Raw genomic sequence first — 27,603 nt, 5'->3', positions numbered from 1 at the left:
GTCCTCGGCGGGGAGGGCGTGTCCGGCGTCCTCGGAGGCGGAGGCCGCTAAAGCGTCCCCCCTCCGCCTTCTCCCCTCCAGTCCGGGCCCTCCGCCCGCCGGCCGCGGCCGAGGGGACTCCGGGGCCCCCGGGGCGATGGGCTCCAAAGTGCTGCGGGCGGTGGTGCTGGGCCCGCCGGGCTCGGGCAAGGGCACGGTGTGCCAGCGGCTGGCCGCCAGCTTCGGCCTGCAGCACCTGGCCAGCGGCCGCTTCCTCCGCCAGCACCTCGGGGCCCGCACCGGTGAGGACCCCCTCCCCACCCCCGACCGCCCCCTCGCCTCTCCGGGACGGGGGGAGGGGACAGGGGGTCGCGGCCGGCCGTCTGTCCGTGTGTGTGTGTGTGTGTGTGTGTGAGATGCACGGACGTGCCGGGCCGCAGGCAGCCCGGCGGGCGGGGGGGGGAAGGGGGAAGCTCTAAGCCCCGCCCCCGCTGGGATGGGCTCCGATGGGATTCCCCCTCCCCCCCCCCCCCCCCAGGACTGGCCTTTGAGTCGGGGGACGGGGGGGACATGGACCGGGGGCGGGGGGGCGCGGATGGTCATCGGCCTCTGTGTGTGTGTATGGGGGAGATTTTGTGTGAGTGTGTGTGTGTCTGGGAGGTTGGGGGGGGGTGTGTATGGGGGAGGTTTGGGGGGGTGTGGGTCTAGGGGAGGTTTGGGGGAGGGGGTGTGAATGGGGGAGGTTTGGTGCTCTGTGTGTGTATGTGTGTGTGTGTGTATGGGGGAGGTCTGGGGGGTGTGTGTGTGTGTATGGGGGAGGTTTGGGGGGGTGTGGGTGTTTGTGTGGATCGGGGAGGTTTAGGGGATGAGGTTCTGGGGGAGGCTTGGAGGGGGTGGGGCTGGGGGAGGTTGGGGGCTCTGTGTGTGTGTGTGTATATGGGGGAGGTTTAGGGGGGTGTGTGTCTATGGGGGAAGTTTGGGAGGTGTGGGTCTGGGGGAAGGTTGGGGGCTCTGTGTGGATGTGTTGGTGTGGATCGGGGAGGTTTAGTGGGTGTGGATCTGGGGGAGGCTTGGAGGGGGTGGGGCTGGGGGAGGTTGGGGGAATCTCTGTGGGTGTGTGTGTGTGTTTGTGGGGGAGGTTTAGCGGGTGTGAGTCCGGGGAAGGTTGGGGGGGGGGTGTATGTGCGTATGGGGGAGGCTTAGTGGGTGCGGGTCTGGGGGAGGCTCGGAGGGTCGTGGGCCTGGGGGAGGTTTGGGGGTGCGGGTCCGGGGGAGGGCGTTGGGGGCGGATCTGGGGAGGGCTGTGGGTGTGGGTCCGGGGAGGCTGGCGGGTGTGGGTGCAGGGGAGGCTTGTGGGCGCGTGTCCCCGGGAGACGTGTGGGTGCAGGTCCGGGAGAGGTCTGCGGGCCTCTGTGGGCCTGGGTCTGGGTGCGGCCAGAAATTGGGGCCCGGGCATCGGGGGCCGCGGCCACCCGATGAGTTTGGGGCGCCTGTGGGGCTGGGAGGGAGGTTGGGGGGGGAGGGTGGGGGGTCTCCCCTCCTCCTCCTCCTGCCGCCGCCTAGGAAGAGGGGGTAGGGGGTCGAGCGCCGGGCGAGGGAGAGGCCGGGCCGCCCTCTCTCGGGCCGGGACAGGGCCCGGGGGAGCCGGAGGAGGAGGGACGGGAGCCCCCGACTCCGAACCGGGGCTCGGGAGTCCGAGTTGGTGGCTTCTAAGCCCGGATCTGCCGCTTGTGATGGTGATGATAAGCACGTTGGTATCCCATTTGACGGACGAGGTCACCGAGGCCCCGCCAAGTGAAGCGACTCGCCCGGAGTCCCACGGCGGACTCTGTAGGCCGTGGGACTTGGGCCGAGTCGCTTCACTTGGCGGGGCCTCGGTGACCTCGTCTGGAAAATGGGGATGGAGACCCCGAGCCCCACGGGGGTTTGACCCGATCACCCTGTAATAATAATAAGAACGCTGGTATCCGTTAAGCGCTTCCTAGGGGCCGAGCACCGGTCTGAGCGCCGGGGTGGACCCCGGGGGAATCGGGTGGTCCCACGGGGGGCTCACGGTCTTCATCCCCATTTGACGGACGAGGTCACCGAGGCCCCGAGAAGTGAAGCGACTCGCCCGCAGTCACACGGCTTGTATCTCCCCCCCGCCCCCAGCGCTTAGAACGGTGCTTGGCACATAGTAAGCGCTTCAAAAATACCATCGTTATTAAACCCTTGACATCCCCCCCGCCCCCGCACGGCCCTTACGCACACGGAGAAGCGGCGTGGCCCAGCGGTTAGAGCCCGGGCCTGGGAGTCCGAGGGTCGGGGGTTCCGATCCCGGGGCCGCCCCTTGTCCGCCGGGTGACCTCGAGCGAGTCGCTTCACTTCTCCGGGCCTCGGTTCCCTCGTCGGTAACAGGGACTGCGTCTGATCTGATCTGCTTGTATCCGCCCCGGCGCCTAGCGCAGAGGTAAGCGCTCAACGGATACCGCGGTTATTGTTCTCTGGGCCTCAGTTGTCTCACCTGTAAAGTGGGGATTCAGGCCGCGAGGGACGGGGACTGTGACCGACCCGACCTGCTTCTGTCCCCCCTCGACGCTTAGTACGGTACCTGGCACGTAGAAAGCGCTTAACAACTACCCTAGTGATGGTAACTATTATTATATTTTTAGTCTCTTCCCTCTAGCTGCGGTTTCGTTGACGGTCCGTCTCCCCGTCTAGTCTTTAAGGGCAGGTCTAGCTCCTTGGGGGCAGGGATTAGGCCTTTCGACTCTGTTATTTTGAACGTTCCCAAGATCTCTGCCAAGTACTCTGCACACAGTAGATGCTCGATACATGTGATCGATCGACTGATTAAAGGTGGGGCCCACTCGGAGGGGCTCCTGTCCCGACTGTTGCGCTGTCTCACGCTCCCCACACCCCGCAGAGAGGGCTACCGATGGCGAGAGAGCTTCACTAGCGTGGCTCGGCGGAAAGAGCACGGGCTTTGGAGTCAGAGGCCGTGGGTTCGAATCCCCGCTCTGCCCCTCGTCAGCTGCGTGACCGTAGGCGGGTCACCTCACTTCTCTGGGCCTCGGTTCCCTCATCTGTAAAATGGGGATGAAGACCGTGAGCCCCACGTGGGACCACCTGATTCCCCTGTGTCTCCCCCAGCGCTTAGAACGGTGCTCTGCACATAGTAAGCGCTTAACAAATACCAACGTTATTATTATTACCCCAACTTGGTCCACCTCTCTCTAGAAGTGTGGGTTAGTGGACAGACCACGGGCCTGGCAGAAGGAACTGGGTTCTAATCCCGGCTCTGCCGCTCGTCCGCCGTGTGACCTCGGGCGGGTCGCTCCCCTGGGGCTCGGTTGCCTCCTCTTCGTTCACTCAGTCGTATTTACTGAGCGCTCACTGGTGTGCAGAGCGCCGTACTAAGCGCTTGGAAAGTACAGTTCGGCAACCGATAGAGACAATCCCGACGGCGGGCTCTCGGTCTATTAAGAGAGCGTGAGCCCCGTGTAGGACGGGGACTGTGCCCAACCTGATTGACTTGTATCCACTCCAGCGCTTAGAATAGTGCTTGGCCATAGTAAGCCCGTAACGAGGACCGTAATTATCGTTATTATTGGTTTGCCTCTGGCAGAACCACCTCCACGGGGGAGGGGACGGTGAATCCTTCGCCACCTTGCCCCGGAGCTAGCGTGATCCCGGCCAGAGCCCTTTTTGAAGGTGGGAAGGTGGGGGGAAGGAGGGGTACGGCGGATTGGGGGCGGAGGGGAGGGAGGCCGGAGCCTCGCCTCTCTTCGCTCGCTGTCGGAACCCCGTCTGGGATTCCCTCCGTTCATAACTCCTGCGCGGAGGGTTGAGCTCTCGGCGTCGTCCCGAAGGGCCTTTTTGTTCTTCCGAGGTAAACGGCTAAAAAAAAAAAAAAAAAAATGAAGAAGAAACCTCTTCTCTGGTGGCTGAGGAGGAGACGGGACGGGACGTGATGAATTACGTCCACGGGGATACATCCCGGCCTCGGTGGAAACGGCCGCCGCGGGGACCGGTCGATATTTGGGCCGGGCCCCGAGGGGGGCGGTGGATCTGGCTTTCGGCCACGCCTGGCCTGACTGTTGCATCTTCCCCTCCCCTGCCCCCAAAATACCATCTGGTGAATTAGGAGGTGGCGAGGCTAGGACACCGGGCTTGCTGCGGATGGCCTCTTCAGCTCTCTGTTAGGAAGTGCTTGGGAAAATTGGTTCTTGCGTGGAAAGCCTAGGCTATCATCAAGACGATTGCAGTTTGGAACCCAGATGGAAGACGATCCACCTAAAGTCGACTACAGGTATTTCCTGAGCCCGTATTGCGTGCGGAACACCCTACGAAGCCTTATTGAAAGCGCGTCTCCTCCAGGAGGCCTGCCCTGACTAAGCCCCCGTTTCCTCCTCACCCACTCCCTTCTGCGTCACCCTTCCACTGGGATTTGCACCCTTTATTCACCCCTCCCTCAGCCCCACAGCGCTCACGCCCAGATCCGTCATCGATTTCTATTCGTGTTCTCTCACCGCGGGCTTCTGTGAGCTCGTCGTGGGCGGGGAACGTGTCTGCCGGCTCTCTGGTACCGTCCTCTCCCGAACGCTTAGTCCAGCGCTCTGCGCACAGTGAGCGCCCGATAAATACGGCTGATTGTACGAAGCACTTGTCCGTGCCCCACCCGCAGCCGTTCGGTAGGTGAACTCGACGGTCCAAGACAGCCAGGGTGACGTTGTAGCGGGACCTCCCGGGCGCCAACGCTACTCGGGCACCTCGAGCTGTGGTACTCCAAGAGCTCGCCCCCCCCCCCCCTCCTACCTCGCCTCGCTTTTCTCCCACTCCAGCCCTGCCCGCACGTTGTGCTCCCCTAGCCCCAGCCTACTGGCCGTGCCACCATCTCTCCTATCTCGCCGTCGACCCCTTTCCCACGTCCTCTCCTTAGCCTAGAGCTCCTTCCCCCTCTATATCCGCCAGACCTCCACTCTCTCCGCCTTCAGAACACCACCTCCAAGAAGCCTTCCCCGATTAAGCCCTCGTTTTCCCGGCTCGCTCCCCCTTCTCTGCCCTTGGCTCTGGGACCCTTGGACGTTGGCTATTCGCCCCATCCCCAACCCCCCTGCACTTATTCGGTCGTATTTATTGAGTACAGACTGTGTGCAGAGCGCTGTACTGAGTGCTTGGGAAAGTACTAGGCAACCCTTATGTACATATCTTTAAATTACATATTATAAATAACTTATTTATAATAATTGTGGTATTGGTAAAGCGCTTACCATGTGCCCCACACTGTATTAAGCACAGTCCCTGGCCCACATGGGGCTCACGGTCCCATTTTACAGGTGAGGTAACTGAGGCCCAGAGAAGTGAAGTGACTAGCCTAAGTTCCCACAGCCAGAAGGGTGGCAGAGCCGGGATTAGAACCCACGGCCTTCAGACTCCCAGGCTCTAGCAACTTGGCCACGCTGCTCCTCAGCTACGCCTCGCTACTCTACTATCAACGCCCGTCTCTCCCTCTAGACTGTGGGCAGAGGAGGTGTCCGCTAATTCCGTCGTCCTCTCCCGAGTGCTCAGTACGGCGCTGTGCACATTGTGAGCGCTCAACCCCAAGGGTGCTCATCCAGGTGCGCGAGCCGGAAGAGCGACCGCTCGTCCCGGATGCGTGTCGTCGGAATAACGTCCCCCCGTTCTGCCGGCGGGCTCCAGCCGGTCGGCATCGGGATAGCAAGGGCCCCGGCCGGGCTGAGGGCATCTTTCTGGTGGGAGGAAGCCTCGTCTGCCGGGTTCCCTCTCGGAGCAGGCGTTTAGGGGGCTGGCAATCGCTGTGCGGCCAGAGACCCAGGATTATTCCAGGCGTTGGACGCCTCGTTTTTTTTAAAATAGGTCCAAACTATCTGTTCATGTGGGACGGAGACTGTACCCGATTTGTTCATCTACAACTACTAATAATAACAGTGGTATCTGCTAAGCTCTGACTCCGTGCCGGGCACCGTACGAAGCGCTGGGGTGGATACAAGTAAATCGGGCGGGACACAGTCCCTGCCCCACCTGAGGCTCACAGCCTCAATCCCCGTTTTACAGATGAGGTCACTGAGGCCCAGAGAAGTGAAGCGACTTGCCCGAGGTCACCCAGCAGATGAGTGGCGGAGCCGGGATCGGAACCCCTGACCTTCTGACTCCCAGGCCCGGGCTCTATCCGCTCTCTGAACCGTGATTTATTCGCTTCGAAGAGCCATATCTGTCATTTATTTATTTCCGTTAATGTCTGTCTCCCCCTCTAGACTGTAAGCTTGTGGTACGTGGGGAATGTGCTTATTCATTCGTTCAGTAGTATTTACTGAGCGCTTACTATGTGCAGAGCACTGTACTAAGCGCTTGGAATGGACGATTCAGCAACAGATAGACAATCCCCGTCCAGTGACAGGCTCATCTGCTTATTGTTCTGTTGTACTCTCCCGAGCACCGAGTAGAGTGCACAGTAAGCGCTCAATAAATACGATGGAGTGAATGCATCACCCCGTGGCTCACACCCCACACAAAGCCCGTGCTCTGCGTCACGCTTCCTTGAGCACGGGGTTCACGTCCGGCCCCTTGTAACGTCGTGTTCTCCGGAGAGGCCGGCACGCGCCGCCTACGCCCCTGGTCCGCGTACGCCCCGGACCGATTTGCGGATGTCAGGCTGACCCTCCAAGCCTCCAGTCCAAAAGTTCTCAGGTTGTTAAAATATAACACCCCCTCGGCAACTGCTTCAGAACTTTCAAGTCGGTCAACGATTGCCTCTAGTTCCCGGCGGCCCTCTGTCCTGCCGGAACACGGGAAATGGGGATGAAATTCCCTCTCCTCTGGACCGTGAGCCTCATCGGGAGACAGGGATCGGGTGGGTTCTGACTGGGTTGTGTCTACCCCGGTGCCTAGAACAGTGCTTGGAATACGGTGTTTATGAATCACCACGGTCATTATCGATTCGGAGTTCTGCGAGGTTGGACGATGTGGCGCACACGTGCGTGACGGTGGTAGAGGCGAGCACTACAGAGCGAGTTTCTGTAAGGCAGGGTCTGAGCGAGCTCCTGTTCATTCAGTAGTATTTATTGAGCGCTTACTATGTGCAGAGCACTGTACTAAGCGCTTGGGATGAACAAGTCGGCAACAGATAGAGACGGTCCCTGCCGTTTGACGGGCTTACGGTCTAATCGACTGTAGAGTCTAATCCTAGGACAATCTACGACAAGCAGTGGGGCCTAGTGGATAGAAGGGAGTTATCCTCTGCCCCGGCGTTCTTTCCGACTCCTCTCTGGGACATAATGATGATGTTGGTATTTGTTAAGCGCTTACTATGTGCAGAGCGCTGTTCTAAGCGCTGGGGGAGATCCAGGGTCATCAGGTTGTCCCACCTGAGGCTCTCAGTTAATCCCCATTTTACAGGTGAGGTAACGGAGGCACAGAGAAGTGAAGTGACTTGCCCACGGTCACCCAGCTGACAAGTGGCAGAGCCGGGATTCGAACCCATTAGTATTTAGTAGTGTTTAGTATTTATTGAGCGCTTACTGTGTGCAGAGCGCTGTACGAAGCGCCCGGAATGAACAAGTCGGCGACAGATAGAGACGGTCCCTGCCGTTTGACGGGCTTACGGTCTGATCGGGGGAGACGGACAGACAAGAACAACCAAGCCCGGGCTCTTTCCACTGAGCCACGTTGCTTCCCCGCTCCCGGGTCTGTGGGCCTGGGTCCCGGTGGGATGGGGGCGTGGGGGGCCGGTTGACCCTTCTCACCACTGGCCCGATTGCCTTTCATTCAGTCGTATTTATTGAGTGCTTATTGTGTGCAGAGCACTTTACTAAGCGCTTGGGAGAGACACATTCCCTGCCCACAACGAGCTGACAGTCTTGTCCACTCTACTCCCCTTCACTGTCCTCCGGTGTCCTCCATCTCTTCCTGGGGCGGGGCGACGGGTTCCGTTTGGCGTCGCCCCGTCAGTGGCCAGGGATTGTCTCTATCTGTTGCCGAATTGTCCATTCCAAGTGCTCAGTACAGTGCCCTGCACGAAGTAAGCGCTCGATAAATACTATTGAGTGAATGCCTCCGTTTGAGGGCTCCGGCTTCCCCCTCCCCGGGCCACCCTCCTCCGTCGTCCTGACTCGCTCCCTTTCTCCTTCCCCCTTCCCAGCCCCACGGCACTTACGTCCTCATCTGTCATCCATTTATCTCCATTAACGTCCGTCTCCCCCTCTGGACTGGAAGCTCGTCGTGGGCAGGGGACGTGTCCCTGCTCTGTCCTATCTCGACAGCATAAGACGAGACCTTCTCAAGCGCTCAGTACGGTGCTCTGCGCACAGTGAGCGCCCAATTGATGTGAATGAATGAGAGGGATCGCCGCAGCTCTGGAGCAGGTGGGGAGGTGGAGGGGAGGGGTCCATCCCTTGGGAGGAACTCCCCCAAGCCTGGCAGACTCCCACCAGACGGCACACGTGTCGTCGTCCCCGTAGGCGGCGAGCCCGGCTGAGCGCGGGGGACGTCACGTATGTCTCCTGGCCGGGGACCACCTTACGTGCGGGACGCGGGGGACGGGATGATCCGGGCCCGCCGAGGCAGGTGCCTTCCGCTTCCGTTCCGTCCGCTCAGCTGCCGGGCTCGGCTCGCTCCTTCCACTCGGTCGACTCGCCTAAAAATACATCTCGATAAGATTAGCTGACGCTGGGGGAACGAAAGCCTCCTCGTTGACAGGTTGGGGAGGGAGTCTCTGCCTAACGGGCAGGCGGAGACGGCTCAGGAGACGCGTTTCCTTCCCTTATTTTAATTCAGTGGGCAGAGAACACCTGGATTCCAATCCAGGCCCCTCCACTCGCCAGCTGGGTGACTGGAGCCAAAAGCATTGGACTTATCTGGGCTTCGGTTTCCTCCTCTGGGAAATGGGAATTCAACATCTGCTTTCACTATCTCCCTAAAGACTGCCGAGCCCCATCTGGGGACGGGGAATGTGTCTGACCTGATCGTCTCATAAGAATTATGCCGTGGTATTTGCTAAGCGCTTACTATGTGCCAGCCGCTGGAGGAAGAGCTGGGGTGGACACCAGCAAACTGAGTTGGACGCGGTCCTTTCCCCGTGTGGGGCTCACGGTCTCGATCCCCGTTTTACAGATGGGGTAATCGAGGCCCAGAGAGGTGAAGCGACTTGCCCCAGGTCTCACAGCAGACAAGTGGCGGAGCCGGGATTAGAATCCGTGGCCCGTGACTCCCAGACCCGTGCTCTGTCCCCTACTCCGTGCTGCTTCTCTCACTATTCCAGTGCGTAGTACAGTGCTTGGCACATAGTAAGCGCTTAACAGGTACCAAAATGATGAGCAAGAATGAGCAAGTGGAGCATCAGCGAGCAGCAGTCGATCAATTAGTATTTATTGAACGTCTACTGAGGGCAGAGAGTAAACAATCCTGGCCCTCAAAGACCATACAGTGTAATAAGGGAGACAGAAGCTAAAATAATTTCCGATCGTCCTTTCGCACGGATCGCTTTGTGTCCGTTATATTGCTCTATTATATTCTCCCAAGCGCTTAGTACAGTGCTCTGCGCATAGTAAGCACTCGATAAATACGATTGACTGACGTGCTCTAGGAGTTGAGCACTTCCTCCTCGGTGCTCAATAAGTACTACTGTTTCAGTGATCGATTAATGACGTGTGATCGGTTTTGCCCACATCTTTCAAAGGGGGACCATTTTGTCAGTAGATTCGGATTTAATGTTTTCTTTCTAGAGCCATTTCTTAAGGTTCCCCGCTAGGAATAATTAATTATTATTCATAGAATCAGTTTCCTTTTAGGTATGAAAGCATGAATTACCTTGAGCCTATTTTTTTTTTTCCTCTCGAGGGGGATGAGGCGGATGAATTTATTATTAGATTGTCACCCCGACCGAAACAAGATCCAGGCGTTTATACTCGATAAAAAGGTTTTGGATACTAGAGCCCCTTGTCTTTAGTGTCTTGAAACGTTCTTCAGTCAGTCATATTTATTGAGCACTTACTATGCGGATCACTATACTAAGCGCTTGGGAGAGTGCCTTAGAACGAAAAACAGACACATTCCCCATCCGCAAAGAGCAGGGCCGTCCCAAAACACCCGTCCTCTTTCGTGGCATAGTGGCTAGAGCACGGGCCTGGGAGTCCGAAGGTCATGGGTTCTAATCCCAGCTCCGCCGCTTGTCCGCTGTGTGACCCCGGGCAAGTGACTTCACTTCTCTGGGCCTCAGTTCCCTTGTATGTAAAATGGGGAAGGAGACCGTGAGCCCCAGGCGGGACGGGGACCGTGTCCAACCCGATTTGCTCGGATCCACCCCGGTGCTTAGTACAGTACGGAGTAGGTGCTTAACAAATACCATCATAATTATTATTATTATTATTATCCCAATCGCCTCACCCCCCACTGCCGGGGGCTTGTCAAGTGGCCTCCTGTGAGCTCCCCTCCCCGGATCCATCTTTGGCCAGCAGCTGTTGAGCCGTGGCAGCTGCCGGCCACCACGTCCCTCGCTTAGCTTCCCTAATTGTGTTTGACAGGCGGAAAGATCTGCCCGCCTGGTTTCAACGCAGGAAACGCAGAAGGCCCGTTGGCCCGGAGTTTGGGGCGGTGGCTGCCGGAAAGGCTAAGGAAACCCAAACGGTAATAATAATAGTAATATGAAGCGCTTACGAGGTACCAAGTACTGTTCTAAGCACTGGGGTAAAGTCAAGCTCATTAAGCTGGACACAGTCCCTGTCCCCCGTGGAGCTCACAGTCTTCATCCCCGCTGATCCACATGAGCAGCAGCGTGGCTCAGTGGAAAGAGCGCGGACTTGGGAGTCAGAGGTCGTGGGTTCTAATCCCGGCTCCGCCGCCTGTCAGCTGTGTGACTCTGGGCAAGTCACTTCACTTCTCTGGGCCTCAGTGACCTCCTCTGTAAAATGGGGATTAAGACTGTGAGCCCCATGTGGACAACCTGATTGCCTTATATCTACCTCGGTGCTTAGAGCGATGCTTGGCACATAGTAAGGGCTTAACAAACAGCATTATCATTATTATTATTAATTATTTTACAGCTGAGCTCACTGAGGCCCGGAGAAGTGAAGTGACTTGCCCGAGGTCACACAGCAGACAATCGCCAGGCCCGTGATCTATCCACTAGGCCATAGAGGATGGAACAGCTTTCTACGAGGACAGCTAAAAACAAAAAGGAAACCGTTAGAATGTGCCCTCCTCGAGGGCAGGGAACCAAGCGCTTTGTACAGTGTCCGGCACTCCGAAGATACCCAGTAAATTATATTTTCATGATCATTAAGCATTCATTCGTTCAGTCGTATTAAATGAGCGCTTACTGTGTGCAAAGCACTGTACTAAGAGCTTGGGAGAGTGCAGTAGAACAACAGACACTTTCCTGCCCACAACGAGCTCACGGTCTAGACTCCCTGTAATTGTTAAGCACTTCCTAAGTGTCAAGCACTATTCTAAGCGCCGGGGGGTGAGTCGAGTGAATCAGGTGGGAGGCAGTCCCTGGACCACATGGGGCTCACAGTGTAAGTAGGAGGGAGAACAGGTATTGAATCCCCAAGTTACAGAGGAGAAAACTGAGGCACAGGGAAGTTTAGTGATTGTCCGAGGTCACACAGCAGGCAAGTGGCAGGGCCGGGATTAGAACCCAGATCCCCTGACTCCCAGGCCCGGGATCTTTCCATTAGGCCGTGGCCGCCCCTTGCCGATATCACCGATCGACGGGCGCTTCGGTCTGGAAAGATGCAGGCGCGGAAGGGACGTAGTCGAAATCTACAACGTCGTGAAGGTGCGGGCAGAGCGGACGTGAAATTTTGTTTTGCGGATCCCGTCGGCCCCTGAAACTTGACGGTGGGATGTTAAAAGAAAATAAATAATTCTTCACCCAGCAGTTCTGTTACTAAGGGAAGTTGTGCGGGCTCAAAATAACAGTAAGTTAAAGAAAGCGTGAATGGGAGAGGGGCCCGTAACGGTGGCTAGAGGGAAAGTTAGGATATAAAAGGAAGAGTTAGTGTTGGGTAGCCCATCCCTAACCTTGAGGATGATGGATGTCTAGGAGGGCGACCGTTTCAAGAGTTCCGTTGCCTTGGAGACTGAATCCTGATGCCCCATTGATCTACCCCAGTGTGGCACTTTGGCTGCTCAGAAGTGGAAATAGAATTTGTCCAGCCGGATCCTGAAAAAGCAGGCCAAGTTCCCTGCCGGCCTCCTCTCCTCTCGGCGTTAGGACAAAGGGGATCTCTCTCCAGGAGCCCTGAGAGAGCCACGAAGAGAGTAGAATAAATTTGCTCGTTGGAGCCATTTGGGCTTGGTGGATTTGTGGGGAAATAAGTAAGTCCACTCTCCTTTTTCTCTTTCTCTCTCGACCTCCAGATCCCTCCAACTGGCTTAGCCCAGGAAAGGGGGGTTTCTGGGGAAGCGTGAGAAGCAGCGTGGCTGAGTTGGTATTTGTTATGCGCTTACTATGTGCCGAGCACTGTTCTAAGCGCTGGGGTAGACACAAGGGAATCAGGTTGTCCCACGTGGGGCTCACAGTCTTCATCCCCATTTTACAGATGAGGTAACTGAGGCACAGAGAAGTTAAGTGACTTGCCCAGAGTCACACAGCTGACAAGTGGCGGAGCTGGGATTTGAACTCATGACCTCTGACTCCAAAGCCCGTGCTCTTCCCACTGAGCCACGCTGCTTCAGAGCCCAGGCCTGAGAGTAAGAAGGACTGGGTTCTAGTCCCGGGTCCCCCATTTGTCTGCTCTGTGGTCTTGATCAAGTCACTTCACCTCTCTAGGCCTCAGTTCCCTCATCTGGAAAATGGGGATTAAGACTGTGCTCCCCATGTGGGACAGAGACTATCCTGACTAGATTGTAGTGGGGAAGCAGCAAGGTTGAGTGGCTAGACCGGGGGCCTGGGAGTCAGAAGGATCTGGGTTCTAATTCCGGCTCCACCACGTGTCTGACCTGTGACCTTGGGCAAGTCACTTCGCTTCTCTGGGCCTCAGTTCCCTCCTCTGCAAAAATGGGGATTAAGACTGTGAGCCCCACGTGGGACCCGGATTGCGTCCGACCTGATTTAGCTTGTATCTGCCTCAGCGGTTTACACACAGTGAGCACTTGAGCTTACGGTCTAAGAGGATTCCAATTCTTTTCTCCTCACGGCATGGCTGAATCCTGAAATACTCGACCGATCTTCCTGAAAGGGCTAGAGCAGGTCAGGTCCAGGGCAGGTGTCAGATCGGGGGAACGATCTTGCTTTTCTGCTCGCCCCAGATGGATCAGATTCTCCTCACCCGCGACGGCTAACCCATCCCCACCAGGTCCCAGCATTTCATTCAATTATTCAATCTTATTTATTGAGCGCTTACCGTGTGCAGAGCATCATGCTAAGCGCTTGGAAAGTACAATTCAGCAATAGAGGCAACCTCTGCCCCCAATGGGCTTACAGTCTAGCTGACAGCTTTCCCCAGCAGACAGCTTCTCCTCAAAATGATGGCCCTCGGTTTTCCTGTTCTTCCGATCCAATCCTATTTACTGAGCGCTTACCGTGTGCAGAACGCTGTACTAAGCGCTTGGGAGAGTACACTACAACAACTAAGAGACACATTCCCCACCCATCCCCAAACTAGAAAAGATGTCTGGCCAACTACAGAGCTGCAAGCTCTTCCACTGCGGTAACAAGTCAGTAATTCATAGCGAATCGCGAAGGAGAGGACGCAGTTTGCTAATCGCAAGTTTTTCTTCTTCGTCATCATCAAAATCATCACTGGTCATTACTGAGTTCTTGAGGGCTTAGGCGCCCAGGGTCTCGCACAGCAGACAAGTGGCGGAGCCGGGTTTAGAACCCAGGTCCTTCTGACTTCCGGGCCCGTGCTCTAACCACTGGGCATCAGAATCCACAGTAAATTTTTTCCTCCGGCTCTCCTCCGAATTCGAGCCGGAGAACCATCGATCACAGATGAATTATTCATCTGAGCAGTGAGTTAGCCGGAATTTCCATTGTTTCAACCCCTCCAGATGCCGCTCCTGCCACAGGCTGAATGATTTACCCGAGCAATAAGCGGCGATGTCGAGGGCGAGGTTTTCAGAGATTTGCTCTTTCCCGGAGGGGTCTGCAATGAGTAGGGATTGACGTCTCTCAAGTAGAGCGCTGAGCGTGCCCCCTCTCCTTTCTAATCGCCCAGCCTCACCCTCAGTGTCCCAGCTGAGCGCCCACTGGGAGGGAGTCCGGGTATTATAATAGTAATAGTATTTGTTAAGCGCTTACTCTGTGCCTGGCACTGTACTGAGGCCTGGGGTGGATATAAGCAAATCGGGTTGGACACGGTCCCTGCCCCACTTGGGGCTCACATTCTTCATCCCCATTTTGCAAGGGAGGGAACAGAGAGGCCCAGAGAAGCGAAGTGACTTGCTCAAGGTCACTCGGCAGACTAATGGCAGAACCCGGGATGAGAACCCAGGTCCTTCTGACTCCCGGGCCCGGGCTCTAGCCGCTAGACCACGTCGCTTCCTAAGGGGGCATTAAAGGGGGCCCAGCGGCAAGCGCTTAGTAGAGTGCTCTGCACCCAGCAAGTGCTCCATAAATATGAATGAATGAGATGCATTGGACACAGTCCCCTCCCTCCCCGAGCCCCCCCCATTCTGGGGGAAGGGTGAGCCCATTTGAGGCGACGCCTATACGACACTGGGCGAGGAACGAGAAAGCAAAGACTGAATGATATTCCCTTGTGCTTTTTTCGACTCATCTCATCTTCCCACGTATTCAATCTGTCACCAAATAACGTCGGTTCCACCTTCACAGCATCGCTAAAATTCACCCTCTCCTCTCCGTCCGAACTGCTACGACGTTGACCGAGCCCTTTTCCTACCCGGCCTCCTCGCTGACCTCCCTGCCTCTTGTCTCTCCCCGCCCAGAGGGAACCGGGATGATGATGGTATTTGTCAAGCTCTTCCTATGTGCCAAGCACTGTTCTAGGCGCTGAGAGAAGCAGTCGCTGAGTTCCCAACTTGTTATGGATCCCTAGTGCCAAACATTTCCGTAGAGAACGCGCGCGTGTGTGTGTGTGCATGCGTAGCAGCTTGGCGGAGTGGCCAGAGCACAGGTCTGGCATTCAGAAGGTCATGGGTTCTAATCCCGGCTCTGTCACTCGTCCGCTCTGTGACCCTGGGCAAGTCACTTGGCTTCTCTGGGCCTCAGTGACCTCATCTGTCAAATGAGGATTGGACTGTGAGCCCCACGTGGGTCAGGAACTGTGTCCAACCCGATTTCACTCTATCCACCCCAGAGCTTAGTACAGTGCCTGGCACACAGTAAGCGTTTAACAACTACGTTCATCATCATCACTATCATTATTACACACAGTGGTCGGGCAGGGCCAATACGAGGACAGAGGATGGGGTGGGGGTTTGGTCGTCGTCCGTTCGGTGCAAGCTCGTTGTGGGCAGGGAGTCCATCCGTTTACTCTCCTAAGCGCTCAGTACAGTGCTTTGCACAGGGTGAGCCCTCAATAAATGCGATTGACTGATTGGGTCTCTCGCCGGGGCGGGCGCCCCCGCCCGTGAGTTTGACGGCGCCCTGAGCCCTCAGCTCGCCGCTGTCCGGTTTCCTGGCTTCCTCCATCCGGACCAGTCTGCGGGCGGCCGGGGTGGTGGAGGCGAGGGGGTTTGAGGGTCCCGAGAGGATGGGTCCGCCCACGTCCCGGATCCCCGGCCGGGCCCCGGGGGCAGATCGGAGTTTGGAGGGTCTCGCTGGCTGAGGTCGCCTCAGTTGCCCACTTCCCTCCTGGTCCTTCCCTCTAGACTGTAAGCTCACTGTGGGCAGGGAATGTGTCTGGTTGTTGTTCTGTTCTCCTCTCCCAAGCACTTAATACAGTGCTCCGCACAGGGTAAGCGCTCAGTAAATACGATTGAATGAATGAATGAATCATAATCGTCACCTTGGGCAGGAGTTTTTACCGACCGCTGAGAGTAGAGCACGGTCCCGGGTATCTACTGACCCTTACAGAGCCTGAGTCCTGGACTGGCCACATAACCCTGATTTATTGATTCTGTCGGGAGGGGAGAGAGTTTAATAATTGCGGTATTTGTTAAGCCACCGGCGTTTGATCGAACTCGCCGACCCTAACGTGCGCAGGGTGGGTCTTACCTAGAAGCCCCACGGTGCTGGTTCAGCTGACAGTGCTCCGGTTCCCGCACGACCTCTCCCGGAGGTTGCAAAGCTTCCTGGCTGTGGTCGTTCCGGATAAGAAGGCTATTCTGGCGTTTGTCCGTTGGCTGGCTCCTCGAAAGCGAGTGGAGTCACGTCTTAACCCGAAGGGACCGGACGAGGCCGAAGAAGGTGGGAATTCTTCTTGTCTGAGGGAGAGGAGGCGCCAGAAGAGGAAGTGGGAGCAATTGGTTCCATTGACTGAGCGCCTGCTGTGTGCTAAGCGCCGGCGGAAGAGACTCGGGTGAGAATTAGACCTGGTCCCGCCGGCTCCAGAGGCTCAGGATCTAAGAATGGTGACTCTGAGCCTCCCTTCGACTAGTCAATCAATTGGTATTTATTGATCATTTACCGTGCGCGGAGCACGGTGCTCTGCGCTCGGGAGAGTGCACTATAACGATGGAGCGGACGCATCCCCTGCCCGCGGCGAGCTTGCGGTCTAGATCGAGAGACCCAGAATGGAGGTGTTCAGGATCGAGACGGATGTAGACAGGGCGGGCGATCAATCGATGTGATGTCTTTTTTTTACGGTATTTGTTAAGCACTTATGTGCCAGGCACTGTACTAAGCGCTGGTGTCGATACAAGCTAATCAGGTTGGACACAGTCCCCGTCCCACGTGGAGTTTACGGTCGCAATCCCCTTCTACAGGTGAGGAAACCGAGGCCCAGAGAAGTGAAATGACTTGCCCAAGGTCACACAGCAGACAAATGGCCGAGCTGGGAGTAGAACCCGTGACCTTCTGACTCCCAGGCCCGTGCTCTACTACTCCATGCCGCTTCTCATCGGCAAAATGGGGATTCAAGACCCGTTCCCTTTCCTATTTAAACCGTGAGCCCCATTTGGGACCTGATGATTTCGAATCTACCCCCGGTGCTTAGTACAGTCCTTGGCACGGAAAGCGCTTAACAAACACCGCAGTTATTATTGTGATGATCGAAATTTCGAGGTTAAGAGAATAACAATCCCCGGTGACTTTCGGGCCGGCTCTAATCTAAATCTTCTAATGCTGAGAAGCAGCACGGTGTGGTGGCTAGAGCATGAGCCTGGAAGTCAGGAGGTCATGGGCTCTAATCCCGGCGCCGCCCCTTGTCTGCTGTGTGACCTTGGGCAGGTCGCTCTACGTCTCTGTGCCTCAGTTACCTCTTACGTAAAATGGGGATTGAGATTGTGAGCCCCGTGTGGGCCAGGGATTGTGTCCAACCTGATTTCCTTGTATCTACCCCAGCGCTTAGTACAGTGCCTGGCATGTAGTAAGCGCTTAACAAATACCCTAATTAATATTATTACTATTGTTATTAATCCTTTCGTTCCTAGAGGGATGGGATTTCTCAGAGGCTCTTTCTCTAGGGTATGTCCAGAGGCCCAAATGCAGGAAGGTTGGGCTTGCCCACAGGAATAGAATGCCCCCAGCCGTCACCAGGATGCCAAGGAATTCTTGGTATTTTTGCGTGTGAAGTAGATTAGGAATGGCATTTCCGAAGCACTTACGTGCCAAACTCTGAGCTAAACAGTGTGGTGGATTCAGGATCGTCAGATGGGACGCAGCCCCTGTCCCCTGTGGGGCTCAAAGTCTCCGAGGGAGAGTTTAACCTCTCTGAGTCTCAGTTTCCCCACCTGTCAAAAGGCCGCGCACCGCCTACACCTTCCCCCTCTGCGAACTCGTTGTGGGCAGGGAATGTGTCTGTTATATTGTACTCTCCCAAGCGCTTAGAACAGTGCTTTGCTCACAGTAATCGCTCAATAAATGCAATTGAATGAATGATAATAATGACGTTGGTATTCGTTAAGCGCTTACTATGTGCAGAGCACCGTTCTAAGCGCTGGGGGTAGACACGGGGGAATCAGGTTGCCCCACGTGGGGCTCGCGGTCTCAATCCCCATTTTACAGATGAGGGAACTGAGGCACGGAGAAGTGAAGTGACTCGCCCACAGTCACACAGCTGCCGAGTGGCAGAGCCGGAATTCGAACCCATGACCTCTGGCTCCAAAGCCCGTGCTCTTTCCACCGAGCCACGCTGCTTCCTGAGTGACCATCTTAGAGCCCCAAGTGGGACGGACGCTAGCTCCCCTCCGATCATCCTGCCGGGGAGAGGACCCGGGCTTGGGAGTCAGAGGTCATGGGTTCGAATGCCGACTCCGCCACTTGCCAGCTGTGTGACTTTGGGCAAGTCACTTAACTTCTCTGTGCCTCAGTTCCCTCATCTGTCAAGCGGGGATTAAAAGCTGTGAGCCCCATGTGGGACGGGGACTGGGTCCGACCTGATTTGCTTGGATCCACCCCGGTGCTCAGTACAGCGCCTGGCACAAAGTGAGCGCTTAACCAGTACAATTTGTATTATTATTATTATTATTATTATCTAGCAGAGGGTTGAGGTGGGGAAGGGATGTAGGGGGAAGAAGGATCTGAGGGGCAACTGAGGCCAGAAAGGTTGGGTCACCCAGAGTCCTGCCGGAAGCCTCCTTTTTGAGTCTTGTTTTCCTCCCCCTCTCTGCCTGTGCGTAGAAGCCGGTGTGTTGGCCAAGCAGTACATTGAACAAGGGCTCTTAGTCCCAGATGACGTGATCACGCGGGTCATGCTGAGCGAGCTGGAACATCGGCGGCACCGACCCTGGCTCCTGGACGGTGAGCCGAGCTGGCCGGGGGCCGCCTTCCGGTCAAGGACCCTCGCCCGGTCCCTCCGCGGCTCCCTCCTGCCCCCCGCCCACCTCCCCCACCCCGACCCCTCCATATCCCCTCCTGGCTTCCCTCCCTCCCCTACTCCCTACCGTGCCCTTTCCCTCCCTCCCTCTTTCCTTCCCTTCCTTTTCCCCTCCTTCCCTCCCTCCCTCTTTCCCTTCTGCATGGCACAGTGGATTGAACACGGGCCCGGGAATCAGAAGGCTACGGGTTCAAACGCCGGCTCTGCCACTTGTCGACTGTGTGACCTCGGGCAAGTCGCTTCACTTCTCTGGGCCTCAGTTACCTCATCTGTAAAAGGGGGGGATTGAGATCACGAGCCCCACGTGAGACAGGGACTGGGTCCATCCCGATCTGCTTGTATCCACCCCAGTGCTTAGTACAGTGCCCGGGACACAGTAAGCCCTTAACAACTATCGTTACTATTATTATTATTATTACCCCACTTCCCTCCTTCCCCGCATCCCTCGGCTTCCCTTCTTGCCCTCCCTTTCTCCTTCCCTTCCTCCCTCTTTCCTTCCCCGTCTCCTTCCCTTTTTCTGGAGGTTGGCCCCGGCACGGAGCAGGAGGGCAGAGAAGCGTCGTGGTCTCGTGGATATAGCGCGGGTCTGGGAGTCAGAAAGACCCGGGTTCCAATCCCCCCTCTGTTGCCTGCTCTGGGACCGTGGGCAAGTCACTTCACTTCTCTGGGCCTCAGTTCCTTCATCCGAAAAATGGGGATTAAGACCGTGAGCCCCATGTGGGACGTGGACTGGGTCCAACCGGATTAGTTTATTTCTACCCCGGCACATAGAACCGTGCCTGGCATATGGTAAGCGCTTGACGAATACGATGAAAAAGCAAAAAAGCAAAAAAAAAAACCAAAACAGAGCCTTGTTGAGTCACTGACATTTCGATTTGGTTGTCCAAAGCCAAGATTTCCACTTCGTTGTCTTCCTTCCTCGGCTCACTCTCCCTTCTCTGTCATCTGTGCATTTCAATCTGTGACCTTTGGCCACTTGATATTTGCCCTACTCCTAACCCGACAGCAGTTATGTACCTATCTTTAAATGGTGTCTTATAAATTACTTATTTATTCATATTAATCTCCGTCTCCCCCTCTAGACTGTAAACTCATTACGTGTAGGGAACGTATCTGCTAATTCTATGGTGGCGTACTTTTCCGAGTGCCTAGTACAGCGCTCCGCACGTGGTAAGCGCTCAGTAAGTACGACCGACGGATTGACTGCTCTTCTTTTCTTTCTATGGTATTTAAGTACTTTCTATGCGCCGGGCACTGTACCAAGCGTTAGGGTAGATGCGGGGTATCCGTACTCTCCCAAGCGCTTAGTACGGTGCTCTGCACACAGCGAACGCTCAATAAATACGTTCGAATGGAGGAGGACAATCAGATTGGACACGGTCCCCGTCCCGCACGAGGCTCGCAGTCTCGATCCCCATTTCACAGACGAGGGAACCGAGGTACGGAGCAGCGGAGTGTCTCTCCCCGCGTCACCCAGCAGACGAGCGGCGGGGCCGGGATTAGAACCCAGGTCCTTCCGCCTCCCGGGCCCGGACTCCATCCGCTAGCCCACGCCGCTTCCCGCTCTCAAGGGCGATGGCTTGTTTTCAAGGAACTCGGGGCTAAAGAGCAGGGGAGGCTGGACGGTGTTTTTTCCGGAAAGTGGTTTACCCAGTAACCGGGGCTCACGAATGAGTAGCTTGGCCCTGGCACCCCGGGTTGGAAGCGTTTAATGTTTCAGGGCTTTTTGGAGAGGCCTACGTGACCTTCAGCCCGGGGATTAGATAGGGCCCCGCTAACTGCGTGGCCCAAACGCTGCCCTCGGCCCAGAGGTCATTCAGCTTCCATCATTCATCCGGAGAAGGAGCGTGGCACAGTGAACTTAAGTGACTTACCCAAGGTCACACAGCAGACGACTGGTGGAACTGGGATCAGAACCCTGGTCCTTCTGCCTCTCAGCCCCGTGCTCTATCCACCAGGCCGTGCTGCTCCACGCTGCTGCTGCTTGTAGAAGACCCCCCCAAGTGCCCAGGACGGTGCTCTGCCCCGAGTAGACACCCCGTCGCAAATGGGACCACCAGATTGTACTAAATGGCTCATTAGGGAGGCAGCATGGCCTAGTAGAAAGAGCCTGGGCCTGAGAGTCAGAGGTCGTGGGTTCTGATCCCCACTCTGCCACGTGCCCGCTGTGCGGCTTTGGACAAGTCACCGTACCTCTCTGGGCCTCGGTTCCCTCATTTGTAAGATGGGGATTAAGACCGTGAGCTCCATGCAGGACAGGGACCTAATCAGCTTGTATCTACCCTGATGCTTGGAACGGCCCTTGGCACTTACTATGTGCTTAACAAATATAATAATTATTAGTAGTATCACGAGCTGCTGGTGGGCAGGAATCAAATCTATCAACCCTGCTGTCCTCTCTCAAGTACTTAATGCGGCGTGCTGCACTCAGTAAGCACTCACTGATTATGATTATTACTACTACTACTAATAATGATGGCTTTCGTTAAGGACTTTCTATGCGCCCGGTACTGCACTAAGCACTTGGCTGGATACGAGCAAATTGGGTCGGACGCGGTCCCTGTCCCACATGAGTCTCCAGCCCCATTTTACAGATGAGGTCACCGAGGCCCAGGGAAGTGAAGACGACCTGCCCAAGGTCACGCATCAGACAAGTGGCGGAGCCGGGATTAGAACTCGTGACTTTCTGACTCCCAGGCCCGGGCTCTAGCCGCTGTGCCATGCAGCGTGTCGGGCTTAATGTTCCCTGAGCCCGTGCTCCAGCTTCTTCCCCTCATCGCCTCTATCTTGGCATCACTGCCCAGTTGGGAATGGCTACTCTTCCATGCTCCTGCCTCCGATCCCCTGACTCCCCCCTTGCCCCCGTGGCCTAGATAAATGGCAGAGATGCCAAAGTCAGGCCCAACCCCATTTCAGCCCAACTGGAGTCAGGAATCCCCATCCCCCAGTTCTCCAGGTGCCGAAGCCTTTGCCCGCGGCGCGGAATTCCGGGTCCGTTTCAGACCCGCCCATCTCCCGCTCAACTTCCCTTCCTGCCGCCTGCGAGGAGGTGTGAGTCTCCGCATGGGCCCGCAGCCTTTCCCGGGGCCCGCGGCCCCGGGGTTGGGGCCGGGGCGACGGGGTCGGTGATCGGTCCGTGGTCCGTCCGGGTCTTCCCGTCTTCAGGATTTCCACGGACGCTGGTCCAGGCCGAAGCCCTCGACTCGGTGTGCGAGCTGGACCTCGTGATCAGCCTGAACATCCCGTTCGAGACGCTGAAGGATCGTCTGAGCAGACGTTGGATCCACCCGTCCAGCGGGCGAGTGTACAATCTGGAATTCAACCCGCCCCTCGTCCACGTAAGAAACAGTTGGCGTACTGGAAAGTGGCTTCGCTATGGTATTTATTAAGTGCTTGCTTAGTAAGTGCCAGACTTTGGGGGTAGAGATGATATCATTATTACTTTGGTTTTCGTTAGCGCTTACTAGGTGCCAGGCACTAAGTGCTGGGGTAGTTATGAGCAAGTTGGGTTGGACATAATCCCTGTCCTACCCAGGGCTCACAGTCTTAATCCCCATTTTACAGATGAGGTAACTGAGGCCTAGAGAAATGACGTGACCTGCCTGAGGTCACGCAGCGGACAAGTGGCGGAGTCAGGACTAGAACCCAGGTCCTTCGGACTCCCAGGCCCGGGCTCTACCCACTAGGCCGTGCCGTTTCGTAAGCAGATCAATCCGGTCCCTGTCCTACACGGGACCCCCAGTCTGACGGCTTGGGAGAACAGATATTTTATTTCCAGTTTTACAGATGAGGAAGCTGAAGCTCAGAATGGTGACGTGACTTACCCAAGGTCGCACAGTCGGCCACGGGCAGGATTAGAACTTGGGTCTGCGGCCTCCCAGTTCCGCGTGCTTTTCATTAGAGCGTGTGGCCTCTTTTCTCCTTGCAAGGGTCCAGGAGGTAGCAAAATCTTTGCCCAGGTTTTGACTCTGTCTTTTGAAGATATTGGTTGATGAGCAAATGAACATGTCGATTTAACAGCCGACACTCGATTACCCAGTTTGTTAGTTTTCCAGCTTCTTCAACAGAGTCGCGAGCACGTATCTAGACAAAGGGGGAGCTTTCAGCCAGAAAGCGAAGAAGCTGAGACAGGATTCGGAGTGGGGAGGTGGGTTTGAAGAGGTCAAAGAGAAGCGTGGCCTGGTGGTTAAAGCACAGGCCTGGCAGTCGGAGGACCTGGGTTCTAATTCCAGCTCCACCACTTGTCTGCTGCGTGGCCTCGGACAAGTCACTTCGCTGGGCCGCAGATGGGGAGTACATCTGCGAACCCCATGTGAGACATGGACTGTGTCCAATGTGACGATCTGGAGTCTACCCCAGCTCTTAGTACAGTACAAATACCATAAACAACCACAAAAAACCCCTTTTTTTAACCTCAGCAGGACATGGCGATCGGGCAGCTCTTCGGGAATAGGGAAAGCTCGGTACCCCTTCTCTGGCAATTCCGAATGTCAGTCAATCAATCAGTAAGCACTGTACTAAGCGCTTGAGAAATTACAGTACGGTATTTTTTATGCCCAGTATTTCGTCGATTCGACGGTACGTCTTAGCGTGGCGTTCTTTGCAAGCGCCTAGTAAATAAACGATGGTATTGGTCAAGCGACTACTATGTGCCAAACACCGTTCTACAATCCTCTGCACACAGTAAGCGCTCAGTAAGCACGACTGATCGATTACGTCTCTCCCCCTGCCATGGCTTTACTGATCTCGGTGCCCATCGGATGCTTCCGGTCGTCGGAGGCGAGGGCAGAGCTAGCGGTCGGTCAGTGAATCGTATTTATTGAGCGCTTACCGTGCGCAAGGCGCTGTAGCGATCGCTTGGGAGAGTACGATCTAACAATCACCGGACACGTTCCCCGCCCATAACGAGCTTACGGTCTGCGAGCGCGGCTTCGGCCGACTGACGTCGGTGCGAGTGTTTTGAGCGTGTCTCCGTTGGATGCGCAGGGAGTGGACGACGTTACCGGTGAGCCCCTGGTCCAGCAGGAAGATGATAAACCTGATGCCGTCGCTGCCCGGCTGAGGCAATACAAGGGAGCGGCCAAGCCGGTTATAGAATTATACAAGTGAGTCTCCCTCCACCCACACACCCCGGGATGAAAGCACCGAGGACCTGCGGACTCCTCGGGGTTTAACTGTTGAGCCGTGAGCCAGGACCTTGGGATTCTCTCCCACCCTTCCTCCTCCTCTCCCTCTCTCCTGTTCTCCTTCTCTCATTTTCTGCCCCTCTTCCTTTCTTTCTTTCTTCCTCCCTCTCTCTCCCTTTCTCCTTCTTGGCAGCGTGACCTAGTGGAGAGAGTACGGGCCTGGGAATCAGCAGGACCTGGGTTCTAATCCCGGCTCTGACGCTGTCCGCTGAGTGACCTCGGACAAGTCACTTTACTTTTCTATACCTCGGTTACCTCTTCCGGAAAATGAGCAATAGGACTGTGAGCCTAGTGTGGGACGGGGACTGCGTCCAACCTGATTTGCTTGTATCCACCCCACTGCTCAGTACAGTGCCTGGCACATAGTAAGTGCTCAGCAAATAACACAATTATTATTATTCTCTCCCTTTCTCTTTCTTTCCCTCTCTGCCTCCCTCCTTTCTTTCTTTTTCTTCCTTTCTCCCTCTCTTCTCCTCTCCCTTTCTCCCTCCCCCTCTCTTCTCTTTCTCCCTCTCTCCCTAATTACCTCTCTCCCTTTATCCTTCTCTCCCTCCCTCCCTCCCTCTTTCTCTCCCTTTCTCCTCCTCTCCTTCTCTCTCTCTCTCCCTCCTTCCCTTTCTCCTTCTTCCTCTCCCCCGTCCCAACCCACTCCAAGTCCAGGAAAGCCAAGAGACTTGTTCAGATAAATTAAATCCACATTTCCCACATCTATGTAGCTGCTCTAAATCTCAGGACAAAGGGATGAGGAATACTGCAATTCAAAACACACATCCTGTCCAGGCGAATCGCATACTAACAAACGCATACTCTCCCCCCCACCCCCCCAAATACTGTGAAAATGAACCAACGAGCTCCTTTAATTTCAAGCTTAATTTGCGATGCCGGATGATGGTAAAGGTAAAAACGAAATGGGTTTTGGTTATTTTGAAGAGTCTTCTTCACAATCGGGAAAAATGGATGAGGATTTGCAGTGTGTTCATTTGGGAAATGTGTGCACGCTCCCACTCTTAATATCATGCTTGACGACAGCGGAGGGCACAGGGCTGTTCTCATCAGTCATCCCACAAATACGTACTGTTCCAGGGCCCTGGGGACTGAGCAGCAGAGTGTGGATGGCTCAGTGCAAACCATCCCCGCTACTGCAGCAACAACTCACGCCCATAACCTGCCGCCTTTTGGACATTCCTTACGAACGGGGGCCGAGCGGCGTTCACCCGAACAGCCGGGGCTCCGACAAGGTGCACGGCCGGGCGGTTTGCTGGAGGTTTTCCAGAGGAAAGCGGATGGGCAAAGGAGTGTGTACCAAACTGCTCCAGATACATAAGAGTATGGTCGGTGCAAATCGTTCGACTGGTTGAAGACCACGTGGGTCAGTCAGTTGTATTTATTGAGTGCTTACTGCTTGCAGATCACTGTGGTAAAAGCTTGGGAGAATACCACGTGAAAATATAAGGCACGTTCCCTGCCCGGAACGAGCTGGCAGTCTAGAGGGCGAGACGAGGCATTAATATAAATAAATAGGATATTACAGATAAATAGGACATTACAGATATGTACGTAAGTGCGGTGGGGCTGGGAGGGGGGATGAATGAAGGGAGCAAGTCAGGGAGAGGGAGAATAGGAAAGGAAAGGAAGGCCTCTTGGAGGAGATGTGCTTTCGGTAAGGTTTTGAAGGGGAGGGAGAGTCATCGTCTGACAGATACGAGGAGGGAGAGCCTTCCAGGCCGGAGGCGGCACGTGGGCGAGGGGTCGGCGGCGAGGTAGACGGGATGGAGGTTGGCCAAGGAGGTTGGCATCAGAGGAGCGAGGCGTGCGGGCTGGGTCGTAGTAGGACCCCGGTGAGGTGGGAGGGGGCAAGGTGAAAGCCAACCCTCTGCCATCTTTGTGTTTGGCTTTCAGGAGCCGCGGAATCCTGCACTCCTTCTCGGGGACGGAGACGAACAAGATCTGGCCGTACGTCTTCACGCTGTTTTCCCACAAGATCCCACCCACTCCGTCCAAAGAAGCCAACTGAGGCGGGCGCGTGGCAGAAGGCCGGGGGAGGGGAGCCGGGGCCCCCCAGCCGGGGGTCCCGGCCAGGGAAAGAGCGAGCGAGCGTCTTGGTCTCGGCGGTCGGCGGACGGGAACGCGGACACGCGAGGAGGGGGCTGTCCCCTTGGGAGGCCCGGGGGCTCGAGTCCGATCTCGGACGTCTCTGCCTGAGCTTCGCCCCTGAGGCGCCGGGGCCTCGGCCTCGTTTCTCACCCCGTTTTTGGCACGGAGCCCGCCCCCGCCCCCGCCGTCGATCTCCTCTAAAAGCCCCGAGAGCCTGGGTCCCTGGAGCGTCCCCCCTGTGGCCGCACCCACGGCCCCCCCGGGGTCCCCTGGTTACACCCCCGGGGGTACTGAGCAAAGGGGTACCTGTGTCACACCCCCCGGGATCCCGAGAAAGGGAGTAATCATAACAGTTTCGGTATTGAAGCGTTTACTACGTGCCAAGCGCCGTTCTGAGCGCTGGGTCAGATACAGGCTAAGCAGTTTGGCCCAAGGGGGGCTCACGGTCTCGAGCCCCACCCTACAGATGAGGTCACCGAGGCACAGAGAAATCAAGTGGCTTGCCCGAGGTCACACAGCCGACACGGGGGCGGAGCCGGGATTAGAACCCACTTCCTCCGACTCCCGAGCCCGGGCTCTTGCCATTAAGCCACGCCGCTTCTCTGTGTCACGCTTCCTGGGGTCCTCAAGCAGGGGGTCCCCGCGTCACGGTGCCCCCTGAGGTCCCGAGGTGGGCGGGGGGGTGTCTCTGTGTCACGGTCCCCCGGGTTCCGAGGCGGGGGTCCCCGCGTCACGCCAGCCGGCCCCGGTTAGGACCCCTGGCCGGCTCCCGGGGATTCCGGTCGCCGCGACTCCCGCTGCCTCGTCTTTCCTCGTCTCCCGGCTCTGGGCGGCCTCTTCCCCCAGTCCTCTTTCCGAGGGGGCCGCTCCGTACTCTGGCCCCCGGGGCCGGGCTGCCGGCCGGGCCCCCCGTTACACACGGAGGTCTAAAGCAGCCGGTCGCGGGAACTCTGGACCTCACCCGGCTTCCGGCCGTGGGCCCAGCCCGCTCCCACCCCGGCGGCTGTCGTGTGCCGTCTTCCCGCCCGAGCCCCAGCTCGCGGCTCGGCGCTCCCTCTGGCCCGCCGGCCCGTTGCCTCGGAGGCACCGGAAAACGGGCTCTGCCAAAATCCTCGTGTGGGAAGGCGGGCCCGCCCACGCCGCCAAGCCAGGAAAGGCCGTGGACGCCGCAAGGGTGGAGGCCGTGACGACCCGTGGGGACGTCCGGTTACCAAACTGCCGCCGTGGGCCGAGGCGGTGATTCGGGGGCCGTGGCCGTGTCCCCCGCGGAGACGTGAGTCGGGGCGACCGTCCCCCACCTGTGAACTCAGCGCTACGATTGGGCGGGAGGCAGAGGACGCCAGGGTTCGGGATGCCTGGTTGGGCAGGCCGGATGGAGGCCGACAGCTTTAGTTGAAGGGATTAGCGCGGATCCACTTCAGGGTCACCCAGATCACCCGACTTCCCCTTCTGACATCATT

At 56.6% G+C, this 27,603-nt stretch overlaps 1 protein-coding gene and 1 long non-coding RNA gene across 2 annotated transcripts; both read left to right on the top strand.

Annotated features, from left to right (window-relative positions):
* The first annotated feature begins 72 nt into the window (after positions 1–72).
* On the top strand, positions 73–26,516 carry AK4 (adenylate kinase 4). Its single transcript, XM_029046647.2, has 5 exons — positions 73–281; positions 18,668–18,787; positions 22,029–22,201; positions 23,850–23,968; positions 25,949–26,516. The coding sequence occupies exons 1-5, from the start codon at positions 137–139 to the stop codon at positions 26,061–26,063; spliced, it is 672 nt and encodes a 223-aa protein (XP_028902480.1). The 5' UTR covers positions 73–136; the 3' UTR covers positions 26,064–26,516.
* Positions 3,754–12,269, top strand: LOC120638983. Its single transcript, XR_005661058.1, has 3 exons — positions 3,754–4,270; positions 10,500–10,602; positions 11,655–12,269. It is a non-coding gene; the product is annotated as an uncharacterized LOC120638983 (long non-coding RNA).
* Positions 26,517–27,603: the final 1,087 nt, after the last annotated feature.

Source organism: Ornithorhynchus anatinus, chromosome 18 (genome assembly GCF_004115215.2).
Source record: "Ornithorhynchus anatinus isolate Pmale09 chromosome 18, mOrnAna1.pri.v4, whole genome shotgun sequence".
NCBI classification, from domain to species: domain Eukaryota; kingdom Metazoa; phylum Chordata; class Mammalia; order Monotremata; family Ornithorhynchidae; genus Ornithorhynchus; species Ornithorhynchus anatinus.
This window is presented reverse-complemented; position numbering and strand designations above follow the sequence as displayed.